This window comes from Athalia rosae, chromosome 1 (genome assembly GCF_917208135.1).
Source record: "Athalia rosae chromosome 1, iyAthRosa1.1, whole genome shotgun sequence".
NCBI classification, from domain to species: Eukaryota; Metazoa; Arthropoda; class Insecta; order Hymenoptera; family Athaliidae; genus Athalia; species Athalia rosae.
The window spans coordinates 3,448,010-3,463,988 of NC_064026.1; the positions used below are offsets into that span (position 1 = coordinate 3,448,010).

Sequence of the window (15,979 nt, forward strand, 5' to 3'; positions counted from 1 at the left end):
TTTAATCCCATCACACGTCGGTCAACGTAGCGCAGTTCGCGTTGACGTTTAATCGACACCTTTTTTTTGTCGATAGTTACAAAAAAATCTCACATGAATTTTCCGACAAAGTTTGCATAATTACAGCAAAGCCGGAAATTTCCGCGGCAGTTCGTTCGAAATTTTGATTGACTTCGCGGCGCGGGGCTTCGCGCTTTCAATTAAATTTTACCCGCTACCGAAACTATAAATATCGGCGAATCGAAACGCCGCGCAACGCGTACGATACGCATAATCGTGCGAAAATACGTGTGGTCCGGGTTGAAAAAAAAAACTCCAAAATTTTATACGCCACGGTTTGAACGCCGCGAACAACGATCTGAAAACGCTATCCGAAACCGCGTGAAAAATTGGATGAAAAAAAAAACTGTTTCAACGAAACGGTGGGCGCTCGACGTGAAAAAAGGCGAAATTACGACCTCGGTACACAGGGGCGTTTAACGCGTTGTACGTCAAGCGAAACCGATCGATGAATCGAATGAAAATTTTACCTTACGTTATACAGATTGACGCGTGTGCGCGCGCGAAAGCTTGTGTAATTTTCAGGCTCGTATTATGTATACGACCGTTGAATTTTACCCGGGGACGTACGCGGGAGCCAAATTTGTTTCCCGAGATAATTCCGTCGCCAAATAATAACGTTCGATGGTACAAATGATGGATAAGTCGCGTGGAGTAAATAAATTCGAAAAAACGTAGCATCCGAACAGGAGGAATTTTTCACGAAGTGCCGCGCAGCTGCAACGGGTTAAAATCTGGGTTAAAAAATTCTCAGAACTTTTTCTTCTGTTTTAATAAAACTTTCATCGGCGATACATTAAGGTAGGGAAAGAACTATGAGAAACGTATAGCAGCGAACGCACGGCGGTAAGGGGGCCGTAAAATTTTTTTACTCTTATTCCCCGAATGCGAATGAAGTAGAAATTAACGACGCGATGCTTTCACGTACACGTAGAGGTGCTACGTGTGAAAATATGCTTTCGAAAAATTTATATTATTTTTCACATTCGTGTCCGCGAGCACGCGGACACGGTGATAAATTTCCCTCGTCGACGAGCTGCATTTCCGGTTAGGAATATTCCATCCTAAAATTACTGCGCCCGAAAAAAATTCTATACCTCGTTATATTTCCTCGAGGGGAGATCGCCTATATCGCCTCCTAATTTCTCAAAATCGCTCCAACTTCGTCGACCGTCGGATTACCTTCGACCTTCACCGTACATCAGAGATAAGAAAAATCCCATCGGATGTCCACTCGCGACTGCACGGTGCGCTGGAAGCGATAATTTATTTTTTCCTTATTCCTACGTGTTTACCCTGGCGGTAAGTAGCCAGTCGGTCGATAAAAATAACGATCCGGTTAAGCGATTACAGTTATCGATCTCGCGTTTAAGTGCATCGTGATTATAGCTCGAAGAGTCGAGCATGCAGGTGCGGCATGCTTATTTCGTCGCGAGATTAAAATAATTACAGTTATAACACGTATACTTTTTAATAAACATAATTTTCACGAGCCGCGGACACAAACACACACACACACGCAGGACGTACGACGTGTGTATTCGAGACGAGGAATGAAATTTTGAATATACATATATATATCTGATATCGCAAAGCGAAGTCCCCTGTACCATTATAGTTGGATCGGGTAAATCTATTGTCTCGGGGGGGATTTACTCGAGTTATTCCTTTCTGGCTGACGCATAAACCTGCCCAACGTCTACAGCGTGTTACCCCTGAACGCAACGGGAACAACAACAATGCCAAGAAAATTCCAGACGTCAGCAAGCCGGGCGCGTTGGATCCCGGGGAAAATCTCTCCTCGAACAATCCCGTGCTCCCTTTTCCGCGCAAAATCAAAACCGCACGACGTACAAAACCCGCGCCTATAAACGCTCATAAAAACGAAAGAAATGAAGGTGAATAGCTTCAACGGATACAGCGGCTTCCATCTGCATAAAATGTGTTTTAAAATTACCGCTGAATCTTCTTTCTTTCTGTATTTTTTTTTGGTTTTTTGTTTCGTTGGTAAAAAAAAATAAAATTATAATTCCACCTCAAAAAGCACGCCGGGAGGAATCCACTCCCCGCTCGGTTATGTAACTGCACAATTACACACGTGTTTCACATCTTCATGAGGTATGTGTGTACACATTATAGGTATATATACATATAACTTACCTACATCAAACACACGCGTTACGCACACTTGAAAAAACTTGTATCTCTGCTCGGCACATGCGGTATATGTATTTTAATCACACGGCTGCCATATATTATTCAAAAGTTAATTTCAGTGACGGAGAAAAAAAAAAGGCGGAGAGGGATGGGGGGTGGGGGAGGAGGAAGGGTGAAATAAATAATATGTACACCCTGCATGTGGGAAAAAAAATTAGCTAAACGTCGCCAAACAATTTTCTTCAATTTTTAATTTTTTTGTTTTTTGTTTTCCAACTCCACTCAGAGTGCAACGATATTTCCAATTAACGTGCCTCAAATTGAAATATCTCACTTTTGATCGCGAGGTTCGAGGGCTGCGAAATAGCGTACATACATGTGAAATATATGCCTACCGCCTAGGTCGTCGTCGTCGGGTACGATGGCGGAGAAAAGGCGAGGGGGTAGGGGGTTGGGTAGGCGTTTGGTAGTTTTAATAACATAATTTTTCCTCACATTTTTACCGAGCCTTTGGAATTTTTATGAAAGTAGGTAACTCCGATAGGGCGGAGGTTTACGGTTTACGCGCTCACGGGGCAACTCTGACGATAAAATATAGCGTTAATTAATTATAAAATATCCGACGCCCGCGCGCGCTCAACACACACTGCAGCGCAAGTTTTTTTCGAACGATACGTACGTATAATTTTTTTTATATTTGCGATATTTTTTTCTCCATCTATTTATTTTATCGTCGTTATTATTTTTCACCGTTCATCGGACATCCGAACCGTGTTTCTTCGGGTTTTTTTCTCGAAAAACCACTCGGCGGATCGGAGACGAGCGATCGTTCAAACCTTTGATTAAAACTTAAGGTAGACTTGCAAGATAAGCTGTGTACGAGTTGAGTAAGCAACTCGGCAATATCAGTAAGTGAGTAATATGCAAGAACAATATAACGAGGAGTTTCAAAAGCTTTCTCAGAAGGAACGGAGATAATTCCTACCCCGCAGCTAACGTCGTAACGCCATTCGGTTAAATATCATTCGACTTTGCCGCCGATGCAGCAGGAAATTCCGCTTCATATTCCACAAAGATATTGAAATATCTAAACGGCTGACGAATACTCCACGTTATTACGTATTATACGTAGACGTGTACGATAGGGTGGGTTGAAAAAAAAAAATTTCTTTTATTTTCTTAACATGGGGGCAGAATTTGTACCTTATAAAATGTGGAAAAAATTTTTTACTCGATATTTTGAGGTAGCCCACTCGTTTTTTGAATAAATAATTAATCAAGTGGGGTACTTTCAGCAGAAAATTTGTTTTTTTTTTGGTCAAAAATCATAGAAAACATCTAAAAATTGTCGATTGTGATTGTTTTTTACTCGTTTACTGTTCAAAATTTTTTTCCTATTATTTTTGTGATTCGAGTATAAAATCAAAAATGACATGCTCTCTTTTTGACTTAAAATTGAAGTTGAGCAGCCGCAGCGTAGCGCTTTGTTGTGAGACGTCACCTTGGGGGCTGAGCAGAGGTGACGCCCCACAACAAACCCGCGCGCCCGTGGCTACCTGACTCCAGCAAAGCTCGGGTTCGCTGGTAAATTGAGGAATTCGACTATTTCGACGCATGCATGGATTGCGATGAATCAAAGTGGGTCTACGACTAAAACCACTCGATATTTCTTATAATTTTTCTGCTCCCAACAGCGAATAATTGATGATTACTCGATCGATTGCATGAGTAGATAATTTTGGCTTTCAGATTTGGATTCCTGGGCTGTTTATACGTGAGATTACCCTTGAAAAGCCAAAAAAAAAAAACGATTTTTGGGCCAAAAGTAAAGTAGTTTGAAAATTGATTGTATTACACTTTTCTGACGTATTTTGACCTCGGGAATCCGAATCTGGAAGAAAAATTGATCTATCTCTAAAATTGACCGAGTTATCGCCAATTTCCAGCTTTTTGGGGTCAAAAATAAAAAATTGATTTTTTGGTCTATCTCACTGTAATTTGAGCTCAGGAATCCGAATCCGAAAGAAAAATTCATCTATCTGCAAAAATGACCGAGTTATCCCCATTTTTTCGCATTTTTTACCATAAAAATGGAGATATCTCGAAGGGAAAAAATCGTAGCTCAATTTGGACGACGGATTCGTGTTCCTGAGGTCAAAATACATAAGAAAAGTGCCATACGATCAATTTTTAAAAATAAAAATTTTTGGTCAAATTTTGAAAAAATCGTAAGGGGTACCCCTTGGAAAAATCTCAAATTTTGGCCAAAATTTTTTATTTTTTAAAATTAATCGTATGGCACTTTTCTCATGTATTTTGACCTCAGGAACACGAATCCGTTGTCCAAATTGAGCTACGATTTTTTCCCTTCGAGATATCCTCAAATTTATGCCAAAAATCGCGAAAAAATGGCGATAATTCGGTCATTTTTGAAGATAGATCAATTTTTCTTTCGAATTCGGATTCCTGGGCTCAAATTACATCAAGATAGACTAAAATATCAATTTTTTATTTTTGACCTCAAAAAGCTAAAAATTGGCAATAACTCGGTCAATTTTAGAGATAGAGCAATTTTTCTTTCAGATTCGGATTCCTGAGGTTAAAATACGTAAGAAAAGCATATGAAACCCAATTACAAAAATTATTTATTTTTTGCTCAAGAATCGACTTTTTTTATGGTTCTTCAAGAGTAATCTCACGTATAATCAGCTCAGGAATCCAAATCTGAAAGCCAAAATCATCTACTCCTGCAATCGATCGAGTCATCATTCGGTGGGAAAAATTTTTTACTTGATATTTTGAGGTAGCCCAGAAACACCCCAGTGTACAACGAATCTCATTCTCTCAAAAATCTGAACTGATTAGTATCAAGGTACGCGTACACAATTTTGTTACCGTCATTTCGTTTCTCACGTACATACGTGCCAACAATTTCGCATCGAATATCTACCTGACGTATATTCCTGCGACAATGAACAGGTGTTTTAATGGACTTTTCGCCAAACTCGCACCGCACATACCTTACATGCCCAGGTAAATATAGGTATACAGCCATGTATATTCGTACTCACTGGAAGGACTTTTGTCTGTTTTTTATTTTTTTTATTTCCGACTCGTGTGCCGCAGGTTACGTTATACGAGTATACTTTACCGCGTATAAGTTCAAATTCATTTTCTAAATTGCTTTCCAACGGATACCCGACTATAGAGTGTATGATGCTTACATATAGGTATATGGTGCATTACGGGAAAACTCGCATGCCTATACACATTATTTAGCCGAATAAAATTGCACACTGTGTCTTTGAACGCGTAGACTTCTTTGGCAGATGACTGGGAGGAAAAAAAAGGAGGAATAAAACTGAAATTATCACTCCCAGTGCGGAAATACGTACGCGTAAAATGAAAAAAAGAAAAAAAAAAGAAAAAAAAAACAAATCCATACGATATCGCGTATTGTGCGAAAATTGTTTCATTTTCTTTTCTTTCTTCTTCTCGAATAAACATGTTTTCACCCTGTCCCGCCAAAACAGTAATTTGCATGAAAGCTAGCTAGGTATATGTAGACGTACGTGCATTTTGCATTTAATCGTATATCTATATACCTACGTATACGTACCTACGATGTATATGTTTTAATTTCAGAACGCGACTCACGTGCATATCGCGTGTACATATGTACTCAAGTGCAGATCATAATAACCGCGAGGTCATTTTCTTTCTTTCTTTTTTTTTTCGTTTTTTTTTTCTTCTGTTTAAGAAGAATATTTACCCGATACATATAATGTATTTGTTCATTGTGGTACGTAATGTTCAAAAACAAAGATGTAGGTAGGTATGTATAGTTAGGATAATATGTGTATAGGTATACATATACACAGTTGAACAGCGTGCAGGTCGTTGGTTGAATGGAGAAATTTCCGCAGTTTGCTAATTGCCAATCAAGTTCGTTGGTATCGAGCGATGGAACCGTTTCGCATATAATTGGTAATTGCCAATGACGCCAATTATATTAAAATACATATTTATTACGTACGTATAATTATAGGAAGGAACTACCGCAGACGCAGCATCGCGCGAGCGCGCGCGCGCCAGTGAATCATTTTTATTAATTACGACATTTTATAATCTCGACAAAATTTCCCGCTAATTACCTTTCGATCCGCCGCGGCTCAGTACGCTCCTCAACAATTCCTCCACTCTCATCTCCGACAGAGTCGTCATCTCCGCAAGGCTACGATGACGCCGACAAAATCAAATCTGGAAAAATTGAGAAGAACGAAATTACAAATAACAACGAGATAACCCGTATTCTTATCTCAAGTACAATATGATCAAATATTCGAACGTCGCGACGGTCCATTTGACGGATCTAAGTGAAAGAATTTTGATGACGAAAATAAAGATAGAAAAAAGTGAATCGCAAGTATATGAAGGGCGGGCGGGGTGGATGAGAGAAAAATGGGGTCGGAGTGGCTGGTATATAGAAATGAAGGGAGGAGAAAAAAAAAAGCGGTAGAAAAGTTAGAAACTTCCAATCTGCGAGGCTTAGGGAAATGCCTCGGAAAAAGGCTGGTTCCGTAGCACCTGAGACAGCTCCGCCGGTGTTCCAAGTTCTTACGTATACGTACGTTACATAGAATAACGGAAGCTGCCAGTAGAAAAAAAGTCTGCGTAGCGAGGAGCCGCCGTTTTTCTTAGATTATTATTTTATAAATATATATTAGAGTGTGCGCATGGTACACCGGTTTACGAAAATAATCGAGACACGTTATTTTACGTAGCCAGCACGTCGGTGCGGCGGACGCCTGGCGTACCGACTAACGTTTCCCAACACCCCTTGCTTTAGTTTACATCCCCAAACAACTCGATTCTTATACGGTTCTTTCTTTTTTTTTTCTTTTCTGTTCTTCGCTTTTCTTTCGGAAGCGTAAGAATTTAAGGACGCGCGCCAGCGCCGAGAGCCGAAACATCGCTATTGGACGAGAGGAATAGCGAGGATTTAGGGATTCCGAAGATCCTATATAAGGATCTTTTTCAGGGATTACTCGGGGGTTTTCAAGATTTCCTGCATTTTAATAGAGCCATTTGTTATCGGAGCCATAAGAAATGACGATACTCCATGTACAGCGGTATCGTATTCCGCGTGCTTCTAATTTCAGTAATATTTTTCGTCTCCATATTTGAGGATAGAGAAAAAAGAGAAAAAAAAAAAAACAAAAAAACAACCAACTAAACGTCGCTTACAATCGAGCAGGAATTTTAATAATTCTTGTCGAAGTTTAATACTACAACGTTTCGTGGGTATAGTCGCAGGGTGAGTATTGTTCGCGTTGAAGAGAATAAGAAGAGAGAATTATAGAGTAAAGAGAAGGTATAATATGAGGGATTTTAGGATATACAATCGAGTGACAGGAGGGGGTGGGGGGGGGGGGGGGGGGGAGAAGAAGGGATGCAAATTCAATGCTTTTGCAACGCAGACAAACGGACGAGCAAACCTTATAATTCCCATATTAAAATTGCAAAACGCGAAATGGCTAATCCAGCCATCCCCCGAGGCCGCAGGAGGGCAGAGTGGAACGAGTTGAATATGCCGACGATGAACCGCGCGGGATAAGCGTAGCGAGAGAGGGATGAATGACAAAATAACGAAAAGGAACGAAAAAAGTAAAAAAAAAAAAAAAAACCAACTCGAAGGAGCAAAAGAAACAAAAGGAAAAGTAACGAAAGGAAAAAAATACGCGAAAAAGAAAGGAACGCACGGCGAAAGACGTAGGGGAAAAAAAAGAGGATCCCTCGAATGAAAACTGCCGTTCGCAGCATCCCTATTCACGCATCAGCGTCAGCTGTATACAGGCACGGAGCCGACCAACCCCCCCCCCCCCCCCCCCTACCTCGCCATATATTAAAACCTGCCGGTGTTTGCGAATTGTTTGCGAATTGTTCCCGCATTGTTCAACTCTGGTTGGACGTGAAGAAGCGTGATCGACGTCGCATATCGCCCGGTACGACCGGGTTGACGGCAAACAGCTGCCGGCAATAATACTCCACCTTATCTATGGACCGTAGAAACAAATAACGAACGATCGCCGTACCTCTACGTCATTTTCATGTTCCGCATTTCTCACATCGCGACTCTCGACAAAAGCGCCAATTATGTATTTCATCATTCGAATTCGAACGGTCCTCGTTGACCGGAAGAAATCCTCCCAGGCGATCGTGCGGTGTTCCTGGAATATCTTCGGTCATTAGTAATCGCTAATTACCTTCCCGCACCGCTGGTATAATTATACGAGGAACATTTATTCGCCCAAGCTCCGTGGGTGTATATCAAATGTATTAGCTTATGCATACCTACGATCCGCTGGAAACTGGTAGGTTTACGTACTCCTGCAGGCGGCGCACAGGACAGTAGGAAATTCAACGTTTGTGTTATGTGCATAGAGAGCGTGGGTAGGTAGCCCAGATGAACATATTATACGAACGGGTATACATATGTATATGCACACGACGTATTTACATGGGTAACACGCGAAGGGGTGTACGAAGCGAATGCAACGCGGTATAGGTGGTCGGAGTTTCAGTTCGTTGTGCAGTTCAATTTCGCCGCTTCTGCGAGAGGAAAACAATCATTTAGTAATCGCGAGAGCCAGAGGTATGTACGTACGTCCTACGGGGGTATGTGTGACCGGTATATAATGTATACCTAGATACACGTATCCGTATAGTTTAATATACAGTGTCCCGGCGTACCAACTCGGCTCGACTCGCGTCCAGGTGGCACGTGCACTGGAAGTGTTATACGGAGGTGTATATATATATTACGATAAATCTCCAGGTAATTACCGAATTAAAATCGAGACAGTCAATTACTTGCTAAAATTCGAGGTTTGCGTATAAGGCAACCGTACGTAATAAGGTATACGGTCGTAACGCAGTAAATTTCAACTAGATTCCCACACCTGTATGTACGTACACTCGGATAAATAGCGTCACACCTTCTCTGACAAGGACGCGAGTTCTCGCGCACTTGAAACGTTCGGATGTACAGCGTTATTCCTTTTTATCACTAGACAACGAGGTGACGTTCGATTCGCTTCCGTTTTCCGAACAGGGATACGTGAAGTTGAAACGCTTGTGGAGCGACCGGAGAGAAAGAAAAAAAAAAACAAAAAAAATGAGGGAGGGATAAAAAATTATTCAAAAAAAGTATGCGAGGGTAAAGTTAAGGGTATCGCCGTGCACGCTTGAAGAATGAAACACAAGCAGAACTCGTTGTCGGGACAATTGGCAAACTTTTCAAATATTCATCACCTACGCAGGTACAGGTATGCGCCCCGTATTATGTATAGTTGTATGTATATATATATATATGTATGTATAACCGGAGATATTTTTTCGCAAAGGGTAAACCCTCGCCGCTTTGAAATATACGACCCCTGATAAATGCTATTGTACGCGATGTTCAGGAATTCTTTACCTTGGACACGGTAGAGAGGAGAAAAATGGAACGAAACAACAAAATAAAATAATAAAAAAAAAAAAGGAGCGACGCGAGGAAATGAAGGGATGGAAATTGAGATAGCTGGTTACTCCCGAGAGAGCATTTACTCGTTCTGATGTTGAACGAAATAAAAAATTTTAACAATGAAAAAAAAAAGAACGTTTCGTGCTCATTTTTATTTATCGTTCGTTTTTTCGGATTTTTACGAATTATTCTCGCATACCTTGTACAGCGTATTATACGCGGTGCGTTTATATCGCGTCGTATCGAAATGAATTTCTTCTTTTTTTTTTTTCGACGATTTCTGGATTTCCGAGCAATGAAGCGTGAGTTGAAAAATCGGGGTGCTCGATCTTCGCCCCGACGAGGTTTGCGGCGATTCTAAAAAAAAAACTAATCTGCGACGCGGTGCAAAATATCGAGTCGCGTCCGCGTTCCGCAGCAGCACCGACATCTCGACGTCGGATGGACGATCTTCACAACATCGCCCTCAGGTGTATTATCGGTGATACGGGAAGTCGGTTTACACCTACTCACGGTGCATAGCCTCTTTGATATTCAATTCGCGAGCTGCCAAGAGGTATGTAGCGATACGACGTGCTTCGTATAGATTCCGACAAAATCGATATATCAAGAATCTAATATATATATATATCGCATTTGCAGGTGCTATTCCGTGTGTTATAACGTACAAATAACACATGTGTGCACGTATAATAAGCATTGACGTGCGCGCGATATTATCGTAGATTATATAACACATTATAGACGTCTTTTTCAATGTCACGTAAATTACCACTTTCCGTTTCCACGTTTTCAAGAATTTCCCGAATCTGCTCGAGCTGAAATGATCGAGTTATCCCCGATTTATCGATAAAATTTTTTTTTTAAAAATGGAGGATATCTTGACGGGAAAAATTCGTAGCTCAATTTCGTCAAACAAACTCCATATTACCAGAAGTGAAAAAAAAAAAGAATTCCAAAACGTCGAGGGTTGTATACAAGTGAGGAGATTCGGCACAAAATATCCCATACACGCATGCATATCCTCCCATGGAGAAAAAAAAAGAAAAAAGAAATCGGGGATGTGTTGCCGGGTAAGCAAACTAAAACTATGAAGATTCTACCGTACGTACGATATAATATCGAAGCACGATATCGGAAAATACCGCAGTAACAGGTGTCCGTGATGGTGCCGGAAGAGGATCCCGGAGTTACTCAAGGCTTTGACCCGAGGTCGAGATCGTGGACGGGATCTATTTTACTACATTATCCATTGTACGAGCCGTTACGGAACGGTGGAGCATGGAAGAGACTAATGTGTCTTACGAATCACGTTCCGGAGGGCCTCGATAAAGTAATCGAACCGTTTCAAGGGTCCAACTTTTCAAAAAACTACTATTTCTTGCCGAGTATAACCGCTTACTGTGGAGCATGATTATGTACCCACGGGTACACAGAGATCCAGGTACACATGCACGCAGACGGTACGGTAAACAGAACTACGCGGTCGGTACAACACGCGGTGTACTACAAAGACGGATAGGAAACATGTGGGGGGGGGGGGGGAGGGGTTGAAAAGGGATATTTGACAACAAGGGGGGTATAGCCCCTCAGCTATTGTCTCCTTGTAGGTATTGTCTCGCGTAGCCGATTCCCGTGTCTATACCGACTGCAGTGGTACGTCTGTCTCATTGGTTCTAGGACACAATAGAATACAGGGACTTAATGGCTGCAGGCGTACATACCACCAATAATCTAGCACCGTAATAGCTTCCAGATCCGAAGCGAACAAGATGGCGGGCGTGAGAATGTACGCCGATAATCCTTCGGGGTAAGAGGTGACGGTAACGCGCGTCGCGCTAGAAATTCGACGGAAGTGCACTTTTTACCTTGGCGGATGAAGGGAATGGCGTTTCCTTTTTTTTTTTTTCTAATCCTATTTTCTCCGCTATCATTTAGAGAGAGAGAGAGACGAGTCATTTGTCTTCCGCGATGTGGAGTATTTTTGCGGTGCAACCCGCGGAGCACCCGGAGTCCGAAGCTGTCGAAAAAGTAGAGGGGAAGAAAAAGAAGGAAAAAAAAAAAAATCCGGGTCGTCGTTTGCAGCGAAGAAAGTGTCGCTTGCAATTCCAAGGGTCAGACGTGCAGACCTCAGCTTTGGCGGGGGGCGTGATTCGTTCGTTTGTTCGTTCCTTCGACGTTCTCGCGCTCTTCTATTTCTTCATCTTTTTGCTCTCCGTCTCTATCCGGGCGATCGGTTGGCTCCAAATTGTTTCCCAGATTACACTTTTTCATCAGTAGAAATTTCCCCCAAGGATTTACCGGCCCACGTCTTCGAGCTGCAGCCAATTCACTCGACCGAGTTCATCCGCTTCCCGTCGACCGGGTACCGTCTTCGTCTTCGTCTTCGTCCTCGTCGTCGTCGTCGTCGTACCGCTGTATCTACTTGATACTTCTCAATCGGCCGGAGAAGCTTCTACCCTCGACAAGATACTAACAGGGTGGCAACAAAGCGCGAAGCCTAAGTCTCTAATCCCGGAGCTGACGCTGTGTAGGAATTTGATACTTTTGATTAAAATCCAACAGCTTTCGGCTCATCTTCTATTTACCTCAATGGGGGGGGGCTTCGTGTACAACTAATCGTATACACCGTGTACCGACCTCGATATTTAGCCGGCTACGAACGTTCAACCGTCAATATTTCATCGGTCCTTTTGTTCTCCGAGGCTGCAACTAGTTCGCGACGTCCCACGTCGTTCTAATTCGGCTTTTTAAATTCAAAGGATGAAAAATTTTTCGGGCCCACGCACGCACTTTTTATGACTTCCTTTAGCGAGGCTGGCTGCAGATGTACTTTATAGTGGACACCCGGAACGAACGAAGAAATAAACGGTTAACCCCCGCCACCCCCACCCCTCGGATTCCGAGGGTGTAAGTAATTAAATCCGTGGCAATCGTGCGCCTTCGGTTGACGTATATTTTAAAAATTTCATTCCTCTCACGTACCTGATACGCCAGCTAAACCGTCCTACGTGAATAGGTATCCAAAGATCGAGCTACTGACTCGGCGTTTTGATATTATATTTGAGATTCCCGACCGACGAAATACACATCCGACGTATTTCGATTGTCCATAGTCGGTCGGTGGAGGAGAGAGAAAAATTTTTGTCGAAATCGACTCGCCCGTTCCGCTCGTTATCAGCGCAATTTTTTGATAGCCACAAATGAAACGGCACAGTCCGTATTACGGGGTAATGGAATGCGTCGGTGTAAAAAAGAAAAATTATAACGAGGGGAAGGAAAAGAGCTGGAAGTTGGCGAAAGAAAAGAGAACAGAAAAAGAGGGAAGAAGATGGAGAGAGAGAGAGAGATGAGGAGCGCGAGTACCTCGTGCTATACGGCTTTAGTCGTAACGGCCTTTTTATCTCCACGACGCAGAATTACCGTTACAGTTGGTCTAATTGCCTGGACGGCACGCGAGACACGCGCGCTTTTCTATGGCTATGGCGATTAAATAAAACTTTGCTTCCCCCTAATCGACCCGCGGAGTTTTTTCGTCCGGCCGGTGGCACGACGGGGATGATGGCCCGCTCGTTCCCATCCACCTCCGGCTTTGTGCCTCTTTCTCTCTCTCTACCCTTTTTTTTGAGCTACCTTTTTTTCTGCTCAGGCTACTTCGCCACTCGCTGACACTCGACGTGCTCCGCATCCACCGACAATGAGACGCGAGTAATTCTGGGGTATAAATAAAACCAAATGTCACCTCGCGGTACCCGTATTATATAGGTATAAGTTCGCAGTTTAAGCTCAATCTACTTCACCTCGATATCATGTTATAATGTTTATCATATCCCTGAATCTGGGCGATCTGTTTTCATGTTTGACTTCACTTTTAAGTATTTCATATGCACCGTACACATGCAGAGAGCGCAGCCAACCCCCACGTGACGTTGGACGATAAACGTTAACGGTTGCACCGGGGGGTTCGAAATATCACGTGACATTGTCGGCGAGTGTGCAGCGGGTCCTTGGCGCGGTATATTATATAGTACAACAACGCGAAAGTGGAACGCGAATTATTCCACCGTTTATAAAAATCCCGAAGGAGGTATAAAGAGAGATTGGAATTGAACGTTTTCGGGTATGCGGTTGTAACATGTGATCCTGCCGCGGGACGTGAATCGAGTGAGTAAATATAGGCAAACTCGAGACCTGCTCTTTCGGGAGCGTAATCGTTCTTGCCCCGGCACCCGAGCTCCTGCGGGGGCAAGAAAAAGTGGTGCCCCGACGAAAAGCTGGGCAAGGTCGAGTCGGGTCCTTCCAAAATTCGCTAGGCGAGCTACGGTGCTCCCGTTCTACATGTTACATACATATGTATACGAAATTAGTCGGTTATATAAGACCCGGGCCGCAGATCTACGACCACCCCCTTTCGCTTTATTTTCGCGCTGGCGTATAATCACGAATTCTTGTTACCGAAATGAACTCCGTAAGAGACACTGATCCCCCTTACCCCTTCCGCGTAACCTTACCTACGTATTCGCCTATTAACCACTCGACTTCGTAGTCGACTTCGTATCCTCGGGTTAGCGGCAGACCTCCTCCGACGTCTCGCTCATCAGCCGTTAATTATCCCTGCATAATTCTCCGCGTAATTACACGTCGCGCAACCTATGGACTTACACCTGTTATCTAATTAAAGGACTCGTCAAAAACGCTCCCCATCTGACGACGAGAGAAACGATTTTCGTTCAACTTTTCCAACACACATATTCGTCGTTTCCAATTTTACGATGACGGACGACGCGTGCGATCCCTCGCAAGTTTCCAAGCGATACGAGGATAGTAGATGACGACGTACTTCGCTCGACGCTGTATATGTACATACGTACGTACAGTTCGCGTACAGTGATCGTTAACGAGAGGGAGTATTTATTGCGGTTCAGATGGCTGAATCAATACTTATTGCGAGTCGTCAAAGAGCTCCGGAGCAGGATCAGTTTTACCCTGCAGACGTTGCCACCGCCCGTTCGAAACGAACTCGCCTTATATCGATGCCTCACCGCCGCTGTTTACACTGTTATACATATATATACATATATGTATATGTTTATGTATACACAAACTCGTTGAAGTGCAAATTAATTTCACCGCATTTCATCCGCGCTAGATGCAACCAGACGCGACAAATTTTTTCACAATTTTTTCTTCTTTTTTTTGCTTTCTCTAGTTTTCATACACGTATACAACGCGTACACCCAGCTACACGTATACCTACCTACTCATTACCGCATTCACCGCGTTGATAAATCTCATGCATGGCTATGAATATTTTTCAATTTATATGCCGCGTATAAATTAAAAGTTCAGGAGAAAAAATTATCGGAGTGCAGCTATGATAGCTGCGTAGCGCAACGCCGAGAGCGACGACTGAGGACCGCGAGGTAATGAATTATATACGGAGCGATTAGCAACGATCGCGAGAGTTGAACAAAAATTATTATTTTATTTTTTGGTCGGTATTTTTATTTCTCTGTTTTTTTTTGTTTTTTTTTACGGGATTCCTGTAACGAATTGTATTTCGACCAATTTTTTTGTGTTTTTTTTTTTTTCCGGTTCCCAACACGAGATTCAAATCTGTTTTTATTCCCCGTGAGTTATTTATAATTCCATGGACACTATACCTATATACGAGAAGATACATGTACTTTGTACATAAAAAAAATACATATAGGTATCATTTATTTATTTTTTTTTTTTTTTATTCGTATATATACGTTGTACGCGATAAACTCGATTTATAGAGATTTTATTCAAAGTATAGTACGCGTACATATAAAGGGAGTGCGAGGGGCAAAGCGTAGGCATAAAGGAGATCTCTGTCGCCATAGATCTGGTCGGTTGGACGTGAGATTTTTAAAATTTCGAAGGGACGTTGGTCGTTAGGTGTGCAGTGTGCACGCGGCGGACAGTAGTTAGTTACGCAGAGTTGTGACAACTCGACGTCCTTGACCAAACGTCCTCCCTTCGGCAACGTACGAAACTGACCATGGCCTGAAATTCGCGCCTCGCTCGAATATATACATGTATATCTCTATCTCTACTATGCGTGTACGTAACGAATGTAACGAAGACCCTCCTCAGCTGCCGCTGATGTCGTTACTCTGTATTTAGCGAGTGAACACGAGACGCGGTACCATCGACCGCGGTGGTGGTGGTGGTGGTGGTGGATAATTCAAGGCAGATACGCGACAA

At 42.6% G+C, this 15,979-nt stretch overlaps 1 protein-coding gene and 1 long non-coding RNA gene across 7 annotated transcripts in view; one reads left to right on the plus strand and one right to left on the minus strand.

The window, feature by feature from the left end:
- Positions 1-15,979, minus strand: part of LOC105690823 (RNA-binding protein Musashi homolog 2-like) — a 184,590-nt gene that overhangs the window by 161,834 nt on the left and 6,777 nt on the right. The window contains exon 2 of one of the 2 annotated variants that reach the window (XM_012408940.3): positions 6,372-6,477. In XM_012408940.3, coding sequence (XP_012264363.1) covers positions 6,372-6,441 — 70 coding nt within the window. In that variant the 5' untranslated portion in view covers positions 6,442-6,477. Of the gene's footprint in view, positions 1-6,371; positions 6,479-15,979 lie in introns of those variants that run through there. The other variant, XM_048660358.1, reaches the window with a different exon arrangement.
- LOC125502263 lies at positions 8,578-9,877 on the plus strand. 5 transcript variants are annotated; one of them, XR_007280147.1, is made up of 3 exons: positions 8,616-9,055; positions 9,170-9,545; positions 9,624-9,877. It is a non-coding gene; the product is annotated as an uncharacterized LOC125502263 (long non-coding RNA). The 5 variants fall into 5 exon arrangements; XR_007280148.1 differs by having other exon boundaries at positions 8,626-9,185; positions 9,291-9,545; XR_007280146.1 differs by having other exon boundaries at positions 8,629-9,055; positions 9,291-9,545.